The 21,541-nt window shown below is 37.4% G+C and overlaps 1 protein-coding gene across 1 annotated transcript; it reads right to left on the bottom strand.

The window, feature by feature from the left end:
* Positions 1-4,698: 4,698 nt before the first annotated feature.
* Positions 4,699-21,117, bottom strand: LOC5574489 (potassium/sodium hyperpolarization-activated cyclic nucleotide-gated channel 4). The gene is made up of 8 exons (XM_001655102.2): positions 20,992-21,117; positions 20,327-20,931; positions 20,154-20,267; positions 11,288-11,507; positions 10,819-11,010; positions 10,620-10,759; positions 10,398-10,541; positions 4,699-5,037 (listed from the first exon to the last, which is right to left on the bottom strand). The coding sequence occupies exons 1-8, from the start codon at positions 21,086-21,088 to the stop codon at positions 4,837-4,839; spliced, it is 1,713 nt and encodes a 570-aa protein (XP_001655152.2). The 5' UTR covers positions 21,089-21,117; the 3' UTR covers positions 4,699-4,836.
* Positions 21,118-21,541: the final 424 nt, after the last annotated feature.

The following is a 21,541-nucleotide window of genomic DNA, read 5'->3' as shown; positions in this document are numbered from 1 at the left end:
AGCAAAATCTAACGGACGACGCAAAACCGAACTGTCCTGCTTGGGCCTCACGAAGCACTACCCAGCAAGACGCTCCAAAACAGGGAAAAAAAAAAAAAAAAAAATCTCCGGCGACGAAAACGCGCGAAATCGTGAGCAAAATATATCGGACGACGCTAAACCGAACTGTCCTGCTTGGGCCTCACGAAGCACTACCCAGCAAGACGCTCCAAAACAGGGAAAAAAAAAAATTCTCCGGCGACGAAAACGCGCGAAATCGTGAGCAAAATATATCGGACGACGCTAAACCGAACTGTCCTGCTTGGGCCTCACGAAGCACTACCCAGCAAGACGCTCCAAAACAGGAAAAAAAAATCTCCGGCGACGAAAACACGCGCGGAACCGTGAGCAAAATCTAACGGACGACGCAAAACCGAACTGTCCTGCTTGGGCCTCACGAAGCACTACCCAGCAAGACGCTCCAAAACAGGGAAAAAAAAATTCTCCGGCGACGAAAACGCGCGAAATCGTGAGCAAAATATATCGGACGACGCTAAACCGAACTGTCCTGCTTGGGCCTCACGAAGCACTACCCAGCAAGACGCTCCAAAACAGGGAAAAAAAATTCTCCGGCGACGAAAACGCGCGAAATCATGAGCAAAATCTAACGGACGACGCAAAACCGAACTGTCCTGCTTGGGCCTCACGAAGCACTACCCAGCAAGACGCTCCAAAACAGAGAAAAAAAAATTCTCCGGCGACGAAAACGCGCGAAATCGTGAGCAAAATATATCGGACGACGCTAAACCGAACTGTCCTGCTTGGGCCTCACGAAGCACTACCCAGCAAGACGCTCCAAAACAGGGAAAAAAAAAAATTCTCCGGCGACGAAAACGCGCGAAATCGTGAGCAAAATATATCGGACGACGCTAAACCGAACTGTCCTGCTTGGGCCTCACGAAGCACTACCCAGCAAGACGCTCCAAAACAGGGGAAAAAAAATCTCCGGCGACGAAAACGCGCGAAATCATGAGCAAAATCTAACGGACGACGCAAAACCGAATTGTCCTGCTTGGGCCTCACAAAGCACTACCCAGCAAGACGCTCCAAAACAGGAAAAAAAAATTCTCCGGCGACGAAAACGCGCGAAATCGTGAGCAAAATATATCGGACGACGCTAAACCGAACTGTCCTGCTTGGGCCTCACGAAGCACTCCTCACTCTGAACAACTTTCTTGAAGACAGAAATTTTCTATCTCGTTTAGGTTCTGAGATATCCTTCAATATCAACAAACCGGAAGTGTTTATGTACACTAGCGCCACGTAGTGGTAGAATTTTGTATCATTACATATACCATTAGGAAGCGAGCACTGCCCTGTACAACTCTCCCGAAGACAGAACCCTTCTAGCTGGTCAAAATTTTGGAATATCCGGCCGCAAACCTAGTTCCGGAATAACCAACTTGCATGCAATACTTGTATACAACCAGCGGGAGGTGGGCAAAAAATGTGAACGGTCTTGATCCGGCCAATTCTCAGCCATGGTGGCATAAAATTTCAATCGGTCTTCACTAAACGCATCCAGGATAGTAAACGGTTGCAATCGCGAAAAAATTATGAAAATTGATTGATTATCTGCTGAGATATCATCGTGCAAAGTTTACCGTTCACATTTTTTGGCCCTTCGGTACTTTACGTTACAAAAACCATCGTCGGTATAAGCAGTGTTAATAAATTTACAGGTTCAAATTGGTGTCAATTATCTTTATTCCCGTCTATGATGTCAGAATACAGCTTGTAATTACATACCCTAATACTTAAATGCATTCAGTTCCTTGACTACGTATAATAACAGGCAAACCTATGTTTTATGTAAGTGATTCTTTGTAACCGCTAACATGACATAAAAATTAATTAGTATAATAGTACTCCTAAAGTACAATGCTGATATTATCTATCCTTGTAAATGAGAAAACAGTGTCAACGAATGGATGCAAGAAAAAGGATGTAAATCTCTATCAATCTTCATACTCCACTTCCATTCAAATGTTGAGTTAAAATATTCCAAACAGCAAGATCGCACGTGGCTTATTTAACATTATCGCTGCTATACATATTCACGATGCCTAACTACGTTTGGAACGCAGACCATGATCCGCACAAACTTACCACCAGGAACGGAAATAAAATGCGTGAACAAACTCGGGTACAAACAGATAGAGGCGAGTCAAACAAGACAGATAATGCGTTGTGTACCTACAGTTACGGGTGCTGTTGACATGACATATCCAGCTCAGGTTTTTTCTGGCCTTGCTAGACATTAGTTACCAACATACCACAACGCCATTCACAAAACCTAGAACGAAAGTTGTGCCCCTCTAGTAAGAACGTGTAGGTCAATGATCACGTTCGTCTCGTAATCGCCATAATGGGCGATGAATAATAATGTTCCATTCGCAAGGTGTCGCACCAATGGAGAATATTAAAATTAAACCGATACAAATGAGCCACCAGGTGAGTCCACTTAGGTGTTCCACCAGCTAAGGAAACCAAAATCGCCCCCAAACAAGATGAATGAAGAAACTTTTCAGACAAACTGCCGTTTTATTCTGCTTGTTATCGTTTCGGTAACAGAAACGATCCGTGTGATATCGCTCCAATGCAGCCCCCAAATACAAATGCGCTATCAGTAGGAAAGCGAAGAGCAAGTTAATGAATATTATCTCGTTTAGCAAATCTGCTCAATAAAATTATCACTTGTCCGTGTCGAAAATGTCTTCATTTGGCATATCACTTTTACTGCTTTCCATCTTTCTGAAGAAGCCATAAGGTTGAGCTTATCAGGAGAAATCTTGTTAATTCCTCCCGTATCCATTCTCGCCAGCCAACATTTTCTGGCATTCCCACATCATTCACCACCGCGCAGCATTACAATATCATCGCTCCGTACGAAAGTCACGCTAGGGGTATGCGATATTTCAAATGGTTCCGGAAAATATAGCGGCCACGAAATTCCGCAGAATATTACGAAATCTAATGAGGCGAAATTTATGTTTTCCGATTAATTCGCCAATAAATGACTGAACGATGTGTGACTAAACCAAACTAGGGGACGAATCATGTCGGTAAAAAACAGTAAATTTACAAATACTTTTTCATCAAACTTTTATTTTTTTATTTTTAACTTTGAAAATGATGATTCAGTTTCATATAACTCATTTGCTAAGATTAAATTAATTGAAGAAAATTTAAATTTTCATAACAAATGAAACCTAACAGATCTTATAAAGCTTAAAATAATTTCATATTCATTTTGCAACGTTTGGTGGGCAGGGATAGGTAATGGCCGTAATAGTCTGTGCGGACCGCAAGAATACCATCGGAAATAATAAGGAGGGTTGAGGTAGGGTATAGATAGGGAATTGGAGAAGACTTGACTCAGTAATGTTATTAATACTGCAAAATTTAAATGTGTTTATCGCAAAAGAAGACACATTCTTTAAAAAAAATCAAAAAGCATGTCAATTGGAAAAGTAAAAATGCTTAAACTGCATAAAGGTGAGTCTTTCGAATCATAATACCAATACATCGGTAATATTTGCTTCGAAATTCTCCGCGTAGTCTCCCAATACCCATATTAGGTAAAAATCAATCATTATCAGACATTCGTTCTCAAAAGGGCGATATTCGAAACTGAAAATGCAATAAATGGCTCTTTTTTAGTGGTAGTAAAAACAAAATCCTGTAGTAAAAAAAGCACCACGGAAGATGAACTAAACACAAAAAGTATTCCCATTACGCTTGATTTCTAATCACTACTTTTTTGATCCAGTTTCCTAATTTAGTAATTTACGTTTTTCATTATTTTCCATACGTTTTGACAGCTCTCGACTACCATTCTTCCATGAGCTTGTGTTGAAAGTTTGAGATATTTGAGAATCCAGCGTAGCGCGATCAGTGAGTAGAATACAAACATCAGTGTCACCGCTCGGCGGCCAATGTTTGAAAGGTTGTTGTCTGGACTTTTTGCCGCTGGCGCCAACTGTTAGCGTTTAAGAACGAAATAAACAGTCGTTACCCTATGGACCAATGCACGAGTTCACTATTTGACGTTTTAGCGGTGCCGTGTTATTTATGTGACCATGGAAACCAGTGAATTAGGCACCGCTCAAACGTCAAATTAGTGAACTCGTGCATCGGTCCATTGAGCACGAATGTGAATGAATGAAGCACGATCAAAGCAAGCGAAGAAAAATAACGCATCTGTATCGGTCCCTGTTCGGTAATGTTTCGCAAGTTGTAACAAGCTTGATAAATGTCAGCAGCGAAGGAGTGCCCCAAAAAAGAGCGATGGTAAAACCCATTTTTCTCTCTTATTTACCATGGACCAATGCACGGGTTCACTATTTGACATTTTAGCGGTGCCGTGTTATTTACGTGACCAAAGAAACTAGTGAATTCAGCACCGCTAAAACGTCAGATTAGTGAACTCATGCATCGGTCCAATGAAGGAAGGTGTTTTACTTTACTGGCATGATAAACTTCCCGAATATCCTATGGCAATAGTGTCCCCCAGATGAGTTTGCTTGCGCGAGAGAACTCAATGATTGAGATTTGACTGACAGTCTACCAACACTGCTCATAAACTACTCAGAGCTGAGACGTATGCTCTGACCCAGTTGTGACGTAACGTCAGAAATAAGAAGAAAATATTCCGTGTTAGAAATTACTTGAATCGTTTCGTTTCATGAAAAAAACTGCATATCCTTAAACCACATCGCATTCGTTTGCCGCAAAGCAAGTTCTGTTGGTGACTGTCGTCACCTTTCATTCGCTTCCCTATCTGCGCATCTCTCCTCATTCGTTGTTTGCCCCATTCTCCATCAGCAGATGGTTTTTGTGCTGTTCCTCCTCGAGCAGAGTTTGCTGCATCCGCTCCTTGGCCACCTTCTCGAACCGTTGGTAGAGCTCATGTTCCGGTCGAACAAATTCGGCAAACACTTTGCGCCGCAAAACGAAGATTTGGGTGAACTCGATCGCGATTACATTGACCAAGCGCTGCAAGATAAAACAAAAAAAGGGAAGAAACATAAGAACATGACAGTGTTGGTTGCATTTATGTTCGACTTAGACATTACATGTTTTACGGAGTTAGTCAAATGCAAGGCGAGTCCAATTCTCTAACTCGCCTTGGTCAAAAGAACTGGGAAAGATATGTTTTCTCGTGGATTATCTATCGTTTAATCAGTGATATAATCAGAGATTAATTATTTTTATTATGAACTTTTTAGGCGTACGTACCACGCTGTGTCTAAACCAGCAGATTATGCAAATTGAATGTAAGTCGGATTTGTTCCCGCTAGATATCAGTATTTGGTCTATAATTTCATAATCGGAAGGTTACAAAATATTCTATCGGTGAAATTTTTTCCATACATTTTATATGGGCTAAAATGTGGGAAAACGTGATTTTTATTGATTTTCATAGTCTGAATATGTAAAAATAGCTAAAAAGTGGAAAAAATCAAAATTTCACCAATAACCGAACCTTTCGATATAACCCAATTTCTGAACTCTAGCGGAAGACAATCCGAGGTACATTCGATTTGCATAATCTGCTGGTTTAGATATAGCTGTGTATCGCAAGTCAGTCCTATCTGTAAAGAGTAGGCATTTAGAAAATGGGCTGTGAAGTTTCCAAATTCGTTTTCCATACAAATATTCGAAAAAATCTAGGAGATTATAACATATTTCAATCTGAATGAAACTTTCAGAGTTTGCTTTTCACTCCGATATCTTTCCAAGAAAAATGTAGAAATGATCGAAATAATCAAAATTTTGGTGTTACAAGGTACATAACACTGTTCGACAATTATTATTTTTTTTTTTTTGAAGTGAAAGAAAAATATAGAAAGAGGGCGTTTTGAAATGATTTGCAGCACCCTTGGATTATTTTTTGATAAAGTTTGAAAATTTGGCATTTTTAATCACAAAAAGTGTAATAAGCAAAACATCAATATATTTAGAAATTCAATTATTCAACCATTGAATTTGTCAAATCAATATTTTTTAGCATTGCATGACTTCAGAGAAACGTGCACTATTTCAGAAGAATATTGGCATCAATTTTGTATATGAATTTGGAATGTTAACGATCATTAAGCAAGTATGTGAGGATGTGCACCATATAAATACTACTTTTTTCTATTTAACACATCTGGTTCATTATATAATAATTATTATAGGTTCAAGAAGACGCTTGATTAGGATTTTATTCTTTGCTCCATTAGATAATTAGACAATTTAATGTATTTCGGCACGACCGAAATTTGCAACACTGTAATAAGAAGTCCGGTGGTGGAATTCTCATAGCCATCAATGCAGACTTTACTTCTGAAGAAATTGAAGCTTTCAAACACAAAGAATTCGAAAATGTTTGGGGTAAAGCTCTAATTAATGGAGAAACGCATATTTTTTTCATCCGTGTATTTTCCACCTGAACACGCTAACAAACATTCTTTTGAATTATTTTTCAAAATTGTCGAAACTATTATTTCAAATATGGAACCTGAAGTAAAACTGCATATTTATGGCGACTTCAACCAACGCAATGCCGACTTTATTGCAGACAATGAAAATGAATCACTTTTACTCCCAGTCGTAGGCGAAGACAGTACTTTACAATTTTTATTCGACAAAACATCATATTTTGGCCTAAATCAAATTAATCACGTAAAAAACCAGCAAAATTCTTACTTGGACCTCTTATTTACAAATTGCACTGAAGATTTCTGTGTGTATACATCATTATCACCTCTATGGAAAAATGAAGTATTTCACACAGCAATTGAATATTCAATCTTCATACATAAAACTTCTCTCCCCAGCGACTGGGAGTAGGAGGAAGTGCCGGAATACAATAAAGCAAATTGCAAAGAAGCCAAACGTAGACTATGTACAATTAATTGGCAACATATCATAAGTATTGATGGAAATGTCGACACCGAAGTAGACAAGTTCCATTCAATTATTCAACAAATAATAAATGAAACTGTGCCAACAAGAAGAAAAAGACGTATACAAAATAACAAATTACCGGTGTTGTTTAGCCCACATCTGAAAAACCTAAAGAACAAGAAACAAAAAGCGCATAAATTATACAAAAAAGAAAATACTGCCACCAACTTACAAAATTATCATGACATATGTAACCAACTCAACTCAGCCATCAACTCCGCACATGAAGAATATAATCGTAAGATCGAATCCGAAGTCAAATCATGTCCTAAAAACTTTTTTAATTATGTAAACACAAAATTAAAAAGTAGCAATTTCCCTTCGCGAATGCATTTTGACGGAAACGTAGGTGAAAACTCTTCCGATATCTGCAACCTCTTTGCAGATTTCTTCCAAGAAGTGTATACCACCTACTCTGAAGAAGACCGCGACTGCAATTTCTTTTCTTTTTTTCCCAGAAATTTCTAATAGTATATCTATTGAAAAACTATCACAACAAGAAGTCTTATCGGCACTAAAAAACCTGGACACAACTAAGGGAGCAGGACCGGATGGCATTGCACTCGTGTTCTTCAAAAATCTCTCAGAAGAACTTACCCTTCCCTTAGAACGCCTTTTCAACATGTCTCTAAGTAATGGAAAATTCCCAGTAGCTTGGACATCCTCATATTTGGTGCCTGTTTTCAAATCAGGTACAAAATCTGACATACGGAACTATCGCGGAATTGCCATTATCTCATGTATTCCCAAACTCTTCGAATCTCTCGTAAACGACAAAATTTTCCAGCAAGTAAAAAACCAAATTACTTGTATGCAGCATGGCTTTTTTAAAGGCCGCTCAACATCTTCCAATCTGCTAGAATTTGTATCTTTTATTCTCAACGCAATGGACAATGGCAAGCACGTAGAAGCCCTCTACACTGACTTCAGTAAGGCATTTGACCGAATCGACATACCATTATTAATCTTCAAATTGCAAAAAATAGGAATGGAGCCAGGACTCTTGAGTTGGATCCAGTCATATCAATCACATAGGAAACAAATTGTGCGCTTTCAAAATAAATTATCAGCACCCATTTCTGTAACCTCTGGAGTACCTCAAGGTTCTCATTTAGGCCCACTTCTTTTTATTTTGTATGTACACGACATTTCCTTTTTACTTAGAAAAATAAAATTTCTTGCAGACGACATGAAGCTCTTCATAAAAGTAAGTAATTCTAGCGAAGCAGAAGTGTTGCCGAAGGGTAGGGCGACTGGTCGGGGGCTGAACTTCTTTGAGCAAATCAAACGAATTCTGCTAATTGGTGGATAAGCTAAAGCTAAATATAAAATTTATTAGTTCAAACTCCCTAATCGTGCTCAAATCGTCTTACAATTTTTCAGTGCAACCTCTAGTTACGCCCTATCATCCAGATCAGCAAACTCAGTTGGCATCGGCTTTGCCGGATCTTCTCGGTCTTTGCTGTGGTAGTTTAAAACACTAGATTGCAACACTTTAAATAACTAATTAGAACATACTTACTTGAAAATAATATAAATTTAACTAAGAGTTTTTATTTAATTAATTCCAGCTCTCTGGCTGTATACTGACTTCAGTGGGTTCTACCAATAATCTCCATGTTTTCTTCACATATGCAGATTCTTATTCTATGAGTTATTTCAGTTATTGGTTCTCAGTTAGCCACTTGTAGTTAATGGCAGAAGTGGCGAAATGCTATCGCAACAAGAAGAATTCCAGAATGACATTAACTTATTCTTCACTTGGTACCAAAAAAGTTTACTTCAGCTCAATATCAAAAAATGTAATTCAATAGCATTTAGTCGAAAATATGTAACACCACCAATTGAAGTATTTTTAGGAAATCAAGTAGTGCAGAAGTGTAAAATTGTAAGGGATTTGGGCGTAATCCTAGACTCTAAACTCACTTTTGTAGAACATTATAATTCCATAATAAACAAAGCAAACAGCATGCTTGGCTTAATTAAGAGATTCAGCAACAATTTTCAAGACCCATATACTACTAAACTATTGTATACTACATATGTAAGACCAATTCTGGAATACTGTCTCCTAGTATGGAACCCGTATCATGTCGTACACGAAGAACGCATGGAATCAGTACAGAAGCAATTCCTTTTATACGCCCTTCGGAAATTGAATTGGACTGTACTGCCACTTCCGTCGTATGAAGCACGCTACATGCTCATCAACTTGGAAACACTTAAGCAACGCCGGGAATTCGCAATGATTCTCTTTATAAACAACATTATTTTGAACCGTGTAGACTCTGCTGCACTTCTTTCTCAACAAAACTTCTACACACCCTCTCGGCATTTAAAAACAAGAAAATTATTTTCAGAAAAATCATGCAGAACGCATTATGCTCAAAACGGACCAATAAACCGTATGATGCGTCAGTATAATGTACATTGCGAATTCATTGGCATTACTATGTCCAAAGAGCAGCTTAAAACACAACTAAAGAACAATAGAAGTAATCCATAGCATGTAAAAAAGCATTGTAATTATTGTATGTAGTCTACCTAAGATGACGAAATAAATAAATAAATAAATAAATAAATAAATAAATAAATAAATAAATAAAGCAATGAGCAATGTAATCCAGAAACATTTGATTTCAACAAGGATACGACTACGGAAAATTGATGTGTCTGTTATGTTTATATGGGCTAGTTGGTCTAATAAACTCTCAGCTGAAATACAAAATTAGGTTGAACACTGACATGTAAGTGGTCTTACATGAGCTAGTCGGTTTATCAGGAGCTGATGGCGAAGTCTGTGAAAAATGTGATTCGGATATGTGAAATAGAAAAAAGAATAGTATTTATATGGTGCACATCCTCACATACTTGCTTAATGATCGTTAACATTCCAAATTCATGTACAAAATTGATGCCAATATTCTTCGAAATAGTGCACGTTCCCCTGAAGTCATCCAGTGCTAAAAAATATTGATTTCATAAATTTAATGGTTGAATAATTGAATTTCAAAAGATATTGATATTTTGCTTATTACATTTTTTGTGATTAAAAATGCTAAATTTTCAAACTTTATCAAAAAATAAACCAAAGGGTGCTGCAAATCATTTCAAAACGGCCTCTTTCTCCACTTTTCTTGCACTTCAAGACCCATATAAACGCGTCCCTGATCCATCCAAAAAATTTTTTTTGTCGAACAGTGTAATTCTGTAGTGAGAGTGATATACGGTTACATTTCGTTATGGGACAATTTGACCTGGTGTTTTTTTTTCTTATTTTCCCGAACAAACCATGTTGTCTTATTATATATAAGTGTTAATTGTCGATTTTTTTAGGAATCTTTAGAAGCGTGAACTGTTGAGCATGCAATGTTATGCAACAGCAAGCACACATCACCTACCTTATTTTTAAGGAATAATGAAATTTCGCCAAAATGATCCCCATCGTGCAAATGCTCCGTTTCCTTACCCGACTGCGTATAGACGGCAACCGATCCGCTGTATATGAAACACATTGCACTCCCAGCGGTCCCTGCTTTCATTATCTGTGGAAAATTGTGACAAACGGTCACCGGGGGAATCACATTCCGGAAGGCGTATGAATTACTCGAGAAAAAACGTACCATATCGTTCGGCAGATAAATTTCCTTCTCCATGTGGCGTGACAGCAGAAGCAAAAATTGTTCCGGAATGCCACGAAAAATCGGAACTTTTTCGTAGAAACGTATCGCCCGGTTGTCGATGATTTGATTTCTCAAGGGCCCTGTAAATGTTGCAAGAGCTGATATGAGTGACGAATGATATTAGGAGGTAAAGCTGAACCTGAAAACGTCTCAATAATTTTGTCTTCTGCAAAGTAACACTTTTCGAACTTCTTCTCGTAGTAGTACATCAGTCGGATTTTCATTTCACGAGGAAATTGTTTCATTGTCATGTAGGCCTCCAGTTGACTAATTGCTGCGGCATATTTTCTTTTGGATGAGCTTTTGATCGCGATAATTTTAAAGAATTGTACTGAAAAAATATTCAATAAATACATAAAATTTAGTTAACCATACATTGTAATTATGTTAAGGTGAAGATGAATCGAAGCCAATCTTTAAGTTTTCAAGAGCACAAATCACAAATAACCAAGCATCCGATTTAACTGAAAACTTAATCAATTGGTCACTAGCTGGTGGATACCAATCGATTGAGTTTTCAGCTCAAACTGATGTTCGGTTCTCCAGATTTGTGCTCTTGAAAATTTGACATTTGGCTTCGATTAATCTTCACCTTAAATGATACTCACGAAATAAATACATTTGGAAGCATATCCCAACAATAATACAAACAGCCGCCAGAATTTTTCCGTGAACAGTTTTAGGAATCCCCAGCTCGCCGAAGCTCAGGACAAACAGATAGAATAAAACCGTAGCGAAGCATTTTCCGTAGCGATTCAAAATACTATTATTGACGTCACGCAAAAAATGCACATGATCGTCCCAAAGTGGATCTATGCCGTATTCGGGCTGAAAGTAGAACATGAAGTTTAAAAACCATACAAAATTAAATAGACTTGGGCTACGGGATTCCAATATAATACTGAAACACAAAAGGCTGATACCAAGACATTGTTGCTTTTCATATTTCCGCTAAGTGCTTCTTGAATCTAACATCTAGAGGATTTAATTAGAAATTCCTACAGGCATTCCTTCAAGAGTCCCTCCAGGGAATCCATTAGGAGTTCTCCCAAGTATGTCCAGAGAAGTTCTTCTGAGGATTTCATCAGGAGTTCTTCCAGAGATTCCATCAGGAGTTCGTATAAGGATTCAATTAGAAATTCCTTCAGGGATTCCTTCAGGAATTCCTCCAGAGATTCCATTAGGAGTCCACCTATGAATTTTCACAGGATTTCTTCTAGGGATTTCATCAGGAGTTCTTCCAGGGATTCCGTCAGGAGTTCCTATAGGGATTCAATTTAAAATTCCTTCAGGGATTCCATCAGGCGTTCCTCCCATTGGGGGTTCCTCCAGGGGTTCCAATAGGAGAACCTCCAGAGAATTTCTTTTAGGGATTTCATCAGGAGTTTCTGCAGGAATAACATCAGAAGTTATTCCATAAATTCTATTAGGAATACACCTAAGATTCTATTATGAAATCCTCCTTGGATTCCATCATGAACAGCATTAGGGATTAAATCAGAAGTTCTGTCAGGGATTCTATTAGGAATTCTTCTAAAGGGTCTCCAGAATTTCTCTAGGATTATTCTGGGCTCCATCAGACTATTTACAACGGATTACTCCGGGATTTCTTCCAGAGGTTTCTCTGGAGAACTCTTCCAGAGATTGCTCAGGGAACTCCTCAAATGATTTTTCTCTGAATTAATCAAGCGTTCCTAAATCCCTCAAGTAATTAATCTCGGAATTCCGTAAGGAACCCCTCTCGGGTTATCAGGAATTCCTCCAGAGATTTTACCAGAAATTTTTCATAACGATTTCACCAACGAAATTCCTCGAGAGATTCCTTCCAAAATTCGTCAAGGGATTCTTCGCTGAATTAATTAACGGATTCCTCTCGAAATTCCTCAAGGAACTAATCCTGGGATTCCTCAAATGATTTCTCCCGGGTTTTTCAAGGAATTTCTCATGGAATATATCCAGAGATTCTTGGCAATTATCAGGAATTTCTCCAAGGATTTTACCAAGTATTTCTTATTAGGATTTAACCAGTACTTAGGGTATCCAGCAGGGTGCACGACGTTAGGCATAAATACGTTAGGCATAAAGACGTTAGGCATAAGTACGATAGGCATAAATACGATAGGCATAATGGACGTTTGGCATAATAGATGTTTGGCATAATGGACGTTAGGCATAATGGACAATAGGCATAATTTTCAAAGTGAAAATAGAAATCGTTTACTGGTAAAGTTTATTGACTTTTTCGATCATATTTTTCCTATCTTTATTAACGAGATTTTTAGCCCTGAGCTAGTTTATCTCGGGACCAACGGCTTTACTTCCCTTCCGAAGGAAGTCGTTACTATGACTTTCACGTCATAAGTGACTATCTCGGGGATGGGCTTTGATCCCAGGTCCTCGGCGTGAGTGACGTGAGTTCTAACCATAGAGCAAAGCCATGCTGAGGGTATCTTAGTTCGGTTCCTAGTCGAACCATGAGCTTTTCGTTTTCTTCACTTTGTTGGCCATCAAGCATGATCGTGTATCGTGCACAAATGAGAAAGCCAAGAATAAGAACGACGCTGTACATGATCTGTTGCTCATCTTTTGGGTTTGGTTCTACACATATAACTGGCATCAGAGATTATCCCTTCTTTAAATTGAAAGCTGTTCTTTATAGTTTTGATGTCAACAAAATTATTGGAGTTATTTCTGCTAATGCCTTAATCAGAAAATTTCCCTTTTTCTATGAATAAGCTGTTCTTTCGAGACATCAATGTCATTATTGCTTTTAATATTTCCATCATACATTTTCCCTTCTTTGAATCATAGGCTTTTCTTTATACTTATACTGTTAATTTAATGGTTGGAGGAAAAGACTGTTTGAGAAATCACCTTTTCCCAGTATATGTTGTTATTTGTATTTTTATTTTTCTAATAGTTTTTGGAATTGTAGATGTAAATATTTCCATCCGAAATTTTTGTTTCGACTTGCTGTTGATTGATCATGAGTAACACTGGGTAATCAAATAAGTTGTAGGAGCTCTATGCAATAACATTGGTAATATCATTTTGCGCTTAAATGCACGCCATGTTTGATGCTGGATACTGTGCTATGTTGAATTTGAACTTGACTTTTGTAATTAAAATAAATATTCATTCAAATTTTACTTTTTAAACTCGACGAATTTTGAGGAAATTGAAAATCATCGAAAATTGTTTGCACAAGAAGCAAAGGAACCCTTCTCACTACATTTAATTGATGAGCAGACTCAAAGTAGCAATGTAACGCCAAGAAGATAATTGCCATACTACCAGAAAATTATTGCTGAAGATAATGTCACCTATTATAACATAAATTCTTGACTTGCCTCTCGATTATTGTCTTCAAGGTACTCATTTGCACTATAAGTATTAATATTTATATGGAGGATTTCCCTTCTTAAGAATTAACTCAATTATGTTAGAGAAATATAAAAAAAATGTCATATACTCATTAAAATAAACATCTTTAGAAACAAACAACACTTTGATTGCACATCGCAAATTTAAATTGATCCTTACAAAAATGTATTGTGCTGGATTTTAGAATGATAACAATAACAATGACAACCAAATTTCCTACATATCTGTCATTCGGTTCATGGTCACATTTCATAGCACCGAAAAAAAGTCAATCCAATCCACCCTTTAGTAACGCTTTTTGTATGAACATCGCACTTTTTTATGAGCTGTCACAGCTCACAGCTTAAGGACAGATATCCACCCCCATCAGCGGAATTGAGCTTGTAAATGGGCCCGAAAATTTATCGATACAAGACGAGTTTCAAATGACACACGCGCAAGTTATTTTATGCTAAACGTCCATTATGCCTAACGTATATTATGCCTAATGTCTTTATGCCTAAAGTCCATTACGCCTAACATCCTTATGCCTAACGTCCTTATGCCTAACGTCTTTATGCCTAATGGGGTATACTCATCCAGCAATATACCCTCCAATGACTCTATCAGGAGTTCATCCTGGGTTTCAAAAAAGGAATTACTTCAGGGATTATTTTTAGGGTTTTCTCTAAGGATTCCAACGGGATTTTCCCCTACATCCACTACTGCTATTTTTTTTCTAAGAATTCCACCAGAGGTTCTTCAAAGGCATTCTGGACAAAAAATCCTGCAAGGATTCCGCCAAGATATTCTTCATAGATCCCATATCGAATTTGTCAAGGGATTCGACCACATTTTCCTAGGGGAAAAGCACCTATTTCCAACCCAGCACTAATTTTCAACCCATCCATACGATTTTGGCCTACTTTGTATGGAAATCCGAAAATTGTGTCAGGACAGAAGTCTAGTCTAGTACACGGCCTAACAGTTGAGGTCGAAATACGCGTATCTGTCAACAGATACAAACTCTAGTGGAATTAAATGGTATAGTACTAAATTCGTTTTTTTTTTCATTTACTTATAGGTATTCCACTAAAAATCTCGAAAATTTATTGTCGAAAATTAGTGGTTTTCCCCTATGAAGATTCCAGTAATTTCTTCAGACTTCACCAGTTTCTCTAATGATTTTACCAGTAATTTTATGAGAGAGGAGTTTTAAGTGAAATCCTCAAGGTGTTCTGTCAGGGTTAACACTGGGAGTATCACCAGAGTTTTTTTCAGAATTTCCACCTGAATAATCAACCAGAGTTTCATCGAAGGTTCTACCAGAAAATACTTTAATGGTTTTACTGGAATTGCTCTTCTTAGAATTTATTCACAGGGCTACCGGAAATTCCTCCAGGGAATTAAGGTGAAGATGCATCGAGGACAACCCTCGAATTTTTAAGAGCACAAATCTAGAAAACCAAACATCGGTTTGAACTGAATTCTTAATCGAACGGTCATATGTTGGTGGCGATCAAGTTTTCAGCTTAAGCAGCTTAAGAGAACCAGACCTCTACATTTGTGCTCTTGAAAATTTGAGTTTGATTTCGATGCATCTTCACCTTAAACAAAAAAAATTCAAAGAATACACAAGATTTTTTTCAGAAAAAAAACCACCAATATTTCCACGCGAAATTCTAACAGAAATTCTACGAAAGATTGAACTGGAAATTTTTCCTTTTTCAAATCTAGGTATTCCATCAGGAAGCTTCTACTAAATTCTAAAAGATTATTCATCCAGGGATTCCTCTGACATTAACTCAGAGGGTTGATCGAAGCATTTCTCAGGATGTCTTCTGGTTGAATCCCTGAAGTTTTTTTTTTTTTTTTTGAAAAATTTCTGGCTAAATCACTGAGAAAATACCCAGATAATTTCATAGATAAATTTCTAAACATATCTATTGAAGAACATTAAAACCAATCCCTGAAGGGCGTGCCTAAGGGATTTTCTAAGGATTTCTTAGATAAATTCCTGCAAAAAATACTGGAAGAAATTAATGGATAAATTCCGTTAAAAATCCTCTGCGGAATTTCTGCTAGATTTTTGAAATAGCAGGACGAATGTCTCGTATGCCCTTCAGGGATACCAGGAAGAGTCTTTGAAGGAAACGCTGGAAGAATTCAAAAATAATTTATTAAAGATTTCCCAGAAGAATCCCCGGAGGATAACCTGGGGAGCCTCTCAAAAAGTTGCAATCGAAATCTCTAAATAAATTCCTGATGAAATTCAGTAGAGGATGTTTTGGTGAATTATTTTGCATTTTTTTTTTGTGGAATCTCTGAAAAAATTGCGGGTAAAGTTTTTGAAAGAATTTCTAGGGAATTTTCTGCAGCAATTCCTGAAAGAATGTTTGGATTGATAGCTGAAGGATTTTCTGGAAGAATCTGTGGAGGAATTCCCAGGGAAATCCTGATAGCCTGTTTTATCGGATCCCTGTAGTAATTTCTTGGGAGGGATTCCTTGAGCAAACTCGAGCGGAATTCCAGGTGGAATCGCATAAAAATAATCCTTAAACAATCTGTTTAGGAATTCCTGAGGTTTCGCTACAGAAATTGTAAAATAAATCTTTGGAGATTTTTTGGTGGAATTGTAGAAGAAAGCGTTGGAAGAATCACTGACGAATAATCGTAGGGAGTTTTTGGCTGAAACCCCGGAGGAAACTGTAGAAAAAATGCTTCAAATAATCGCTGAAGAATGTCCTGGTGAAATTCTGATGGAATTTCTGGTGAAATTTAAATAGAGATCCTAGGAGGAAGTCTTGCCAAAAGTCGTGGTGAAATCCTTTGGGTAATTTCAAAGACATGAATTCTTTTCTGGATAATACATGATGGAATCCTTGTTACTAACTACTAGAGGAATTCCTTAAGAAATTATAGAATAATTTTTATAGGTATAAACTATGAATTCCTGGAAAAACTCCAAAGTAGAGGAAACGACTAAAATATTCTGGATAGGATGCTTGAATAAATACCCATAGCCATTCCCATATCGATGGCTGTTCAGAATAATTCCTTATAATTTTAGTGTTTTACCGTGTAAATTAAAACTGGAATTCCTCATCAATAGTCATTTTTTCCGGTACTTAAATTTTGAAAATTTTGCTCTTACTACGATTATTGCCCAAAAATCGCAACAAACATGACGTCACATCCTATCACAGTTATTGGGCCACTCTTCTGAATCCTACACATCGGTGTTGTAGCAATTGGATTATTTTTTGTTCGTAATTCGGCCAAATGGCGTTCGGCCAAACGGCATTCGGCCAAACGACGTTCGGTCAAATGACTTGACACCCATAAAACTTACCCAATGTAGACCGACTGCATTTACACCGGTTCGTGCGGGAGGGTATGGGTATTGGACGTAAGACAATTTTGTGGCAGAGAGGCTTGCTTTTGGTTAGCAGACTGTCTATGTGTCAGGCATAAGAAAAGCGTGCTATAATCATGGAAAACTGGAAGCGAAAGGTGCATGTTTATTGTCCGTCTTTGGTTCTAGCGATTGCTATGAACAAACAGTTGAACAGTGATAGATTAAGAGTGGAAGATAGAAGCAAGTGATAGATAACAACCACAAAGTACGTGGAAAAGGACGGGTCTGATATTGAACCAATGACCTATGTTTATGAAGCAGAAACGGTAGTCATTAGACCACCAGCCCCGTCTGTTCATGAAACATTTTTTTAGCAGATCGATGAAGTAGAAGAAATTGGCTAATTTGGTATCGACATTTTGATTGAAATCTTAAGGGTCTATTTTATAAGTCGAGTCGATCAAAATGACTCGACTGGAGTCACTTTCGACCGAAAAAATCGCTCGAATCAGCTCTGTCACTCGAGTTTTTTGACAATTGTCACTCTATGTAACTGGATTACTATGGGAGTCGACGGGTGACATCTGAAATATGCATGCTTGCTTTGATCGACGATTAATACAGACGAGTCACATGAATCTGCTCGATTTATAAAATAGGCCCCTTAAGGCGAAGTAGGCCGTCATTGAAATTTGTACGCGTCGTTGATGATTGTTGCTAATTCATCTCACGATTTCAAATCAAAGAAAATCAGTTGGTTTCGCACTGACACAGCTGAAAATGTATCAGCATACTTTATGCATGTTAGCGCGTACAGTGATACTTTTTCAAGTCAATATAAACTACAAAGATAGAGTTTTATCACTTTGAAATGCAAGCTGAAAAGTCATCATTGTAGCCAAAACGAATGACGGGCTACTTAGCCTTAATCAACGTTTCATGATGATACTTATGGCTAAGTAGCCTGTCATTCGTTTCGGCAGCCATGTTGACATAAAGCAGTAAAGCAATTTCAAAGTGAAACTCAGTCCACATAGTTCATATTGATCCGGAAATGTATCACTATATACACTGACATTCAGAAAGTATGCTGATACTTTTTCAGATACAGTAATACCTCGATATAACGTAACTCGATTTTTATTTTCGTTACGTTATATCGAGGTTACGTTATATCGAAGCAAAATATTTTTTTTTTCTTAATTTCGTTCAATATGTATTTTTTGACGAAGAATGGGTCTTGAATTGATATTATTGACCTAGCAGGGATTTTCAGTCTTTCCTACATAGTTGTTCGATTTTTTTCCGTGTCTAATTTTTTTATATTTTTCAATTCATTTTCATTTTTTTTTTATTTTTACGTCTCTATTACAGTAATCCGTAGAGAATTTTTTTCAGGAAAAATCTTTGAAGGAATCCTTGAATACTCGGAGAATTTCTGAAATAAATTCATAAATGAGATCTTTCAGAAACCTTTAAACAAACTAATGTGGAGCAGTCCATGAACATTTTTAGCAGGCAATTATGGAAATTCAATAATTTTGCTATTAGGAGCTTGTGGTAAAATTCTTAAAATAAATTCTTTGGTAATTTCTTGACCGAATTTTAGAATGAATGTCCCAAGAACTCACGATTTTTTTCAGAATTCATGAAGAAGTCACTAGAACCAAAGAACGCTCCAATAAAAACAAGAACTATCCTTGAGGGGTTTTCAATGGAAAAGTTTCTGAATGAATACGTGGTGGAATTATCAGCAGTATTCTAGGAAAATTCTCTGGAGTAACTAGGGAACTGGCTCAGTTTTTGATTGAATTCCTGGATATATTTTTGTAATAAAAACAATCTATAAAAAAATTACTTGGTGTAATTTTTGATCAAAGTTACAGTAAAATTCAAAGATATATTTAAAAAACACTATTGGAGAAATTCGCAATCATTGAATTTAAAATGCCTAGAATCCAGAATTCCTAGAGACATATTCTGGAGAAATTCCTGGAGGAATATTTGAACCATTTTTTGTTGAAATTCAATGAGAACATTCTGAAGAAATTCCTCAATTAATTCTTAAGACGGGAATCCGTTAAGTTTATATTGAGCAAAGTGACCCGGCGACACACAAGTGTAATCTGAGTTTGATGCAGTCTTTTCGACTGCAAAGTCTAAATAAAAAATCATAAAAGTTTTCGTAGAAAATTGAAGTGAGTAGCAGGCTTGGATCCAGTTGGAGCGTAAATGCAGCAAAAATAAAGAAGAATGATGTAAGCAAATGTACAGCAATGACAAAATGTTGTTCTTAACATTGACCTTTTAGCTCACTCGATATTATGACTGTATTACTATTGGTTAGTGTTATTATTATTGGTTAGTTTTTGAAACTTGAAAAATGTTTATTCTAGCTCATAAATCATGTTTTTATTTAAAAAAAAAAATTGAAAAATAAATGGGTGCTAAAAAAAGTTACGTTATATCGAGGTAAAAATTACGTTATATCGAGTTACGTTATAAAGAGGTTACGTTATATCGAGGTTGCGTTATATCGAGGTATTACTGTATACTCAAACTAAAAGTCATGGTACTATGGTGCTCCCCTCAATGAGCTTTCCAAAGAATATCTGTTTCATGACACGCTATGTCTATGAGTCGATGGTCCCTTCAATAACGTCTCATGGAGGTTTAACTGTATTCAGTTTTTCTATCGTTCAGCCTTTTGTGATTTCAGCATTAGATATGTGTATCAGCCCTGGACTACTCACGTTTTCCACCATAACGACGCCAGATTTGTAAACGCAAATACACCAATGGACAAATAAGCCGGATACAAGAATCAATCTAATTACGTAATAGTGAATCATATCCAATTTGTAACGCTAAATTGAATCGGAAGTTGTTATCTATAGCTAATTTAAGATATGCAATATCATCTTACCTCAAAAATATTCATGAGATATTGCCAAATCAATCGTACAGATACTAGTTTGAGAACGATCAATATATTCAATGCATCGAGAGTTATCCTGATCCACGCTTCTTCGAAAGTGAATGCTCTGATCAACAACGCCGCCGGAAGCGCAAAAATCAAATCGATCACGAATGATCCTCTCAAGTAGTTGAGGAAGATTTTCGTGGGATTCAAACTGATGTGTCTATGGTACTTATCCCTCGAGGACCCGGTCAAACAGTTTACGATTATTTCACAACTGGCCAATACATTCACCACCGATGCCACCACGTAAAGGTACCGTCCTTTCATCAACGTCGTGGAAAAACTGACCATCAACGGTATGATCAACAGGATCGCGTAAATGTAGACCAGTAGCCAACAGTCCCAGTAGAACCGGAACTTGCTGAACGGGTGGATGATGTACCAGTAGTTGCTTTTGATCTGACGGTTCAGTTCCGTTCGGAAGAGATAACTGGACCGGTACAGGCGCCTCGTCTGCGGATGATCGCGATCGATGAGAAACCACTGGCGAATTTTGAAACCAAGGCTCGAGGGAGACTTGAAGCGACTCAACAATATCGGTGGGGCATCTGTGAGGTGGGAGATAACTGTAGGGGTCAGAGGGATATAAAAGATTATGGTTTCGGTACCTCTCAAGGAACATTCGTGCTCGTAGGTGACATGATCGTCAGGATATTCATCAAAATCATATGCTGATGCATTTTCTTCGAAGTTACGAGATTCCATGATAAAGCCAAGTTTTTATCATTTTTAGAATTGACAGCTATCAAAGCAATGTATTTGGCAATGAACACTTGATCGTTTGTCAAACCTCCACAAATCGGTGACTGCCAATATAGGCCGCCCCTTATTTTTCTAAAATGCGAAATGTTAAAAGTTCGTCATCGTAAAGTGCTCGTTTTGGTAAGAAAAAAAATCAGGTAAAAATTTGAAGTCCGTACGTGAACGCTAAGTGGTCCCCCAACGACCCTAAAGGTATTGGGTGTAGATGACCCCGTGCGCCAAATCGAGCTCGCTGCTCTAGTGTACGCAACATGAGTACGAAAAGCCACTAGTAACAAATTGATAATCAGCATATAATTTGAGGTTAAATAATATTGTATACTATGGATATCTTCATAACACTGCACGCTGACATAAAATTCATAACTTCAAAGGGATCGTTCAAATATTACGTAA

Source organism: Aedes aegypti, chromosome 2 (genome assembly GCF_002204515.2).
Source record: "Aedes aegypti strain LVP_AGWG chromosome 2, AaegL5.0 Primary Assembly, whole genome shotgun sequence".
NCBI classification, from domain to species: domain Eukaryota; kingdom Metazoa; phylum Arthropoda; class Insecta; order Diptera; family Culicidae; genus Aedes; species Aedes aegypti.
The sequence above is the reverse complement of the archived record's forward strand: the minus strand, read 5'-3'. Positions and strand labels throughout refer to the sequence as shown.

What these genes read in the sequence shown, in the direction of transcription:
- LOC5574489 (XM_001655102.2), bottom strand. Translation starts at nt 21,088, where the DNA reads ATGGAATCTCGTAACTTCGAAGAAAATGCATCAGCATATGATTTTGAT. An exon ending in GCACGAATGTTCCTTGAGAG is followed by an intron (nt 20,932 to 20,991) that starts GTACCGAAACCA and finishes CCCACCTCACAG; the next exon opens with ATGCCCCACCGATATTGTTG. An exon ending in ATCTCATGAATATTTTTGAG is followed by an intron (nt 20,268 to 20,326) that starts GTAAGATGATAT and finishes GATTCAATTTAG; the next exon opens with CGTTACAAATTGGATATGAT.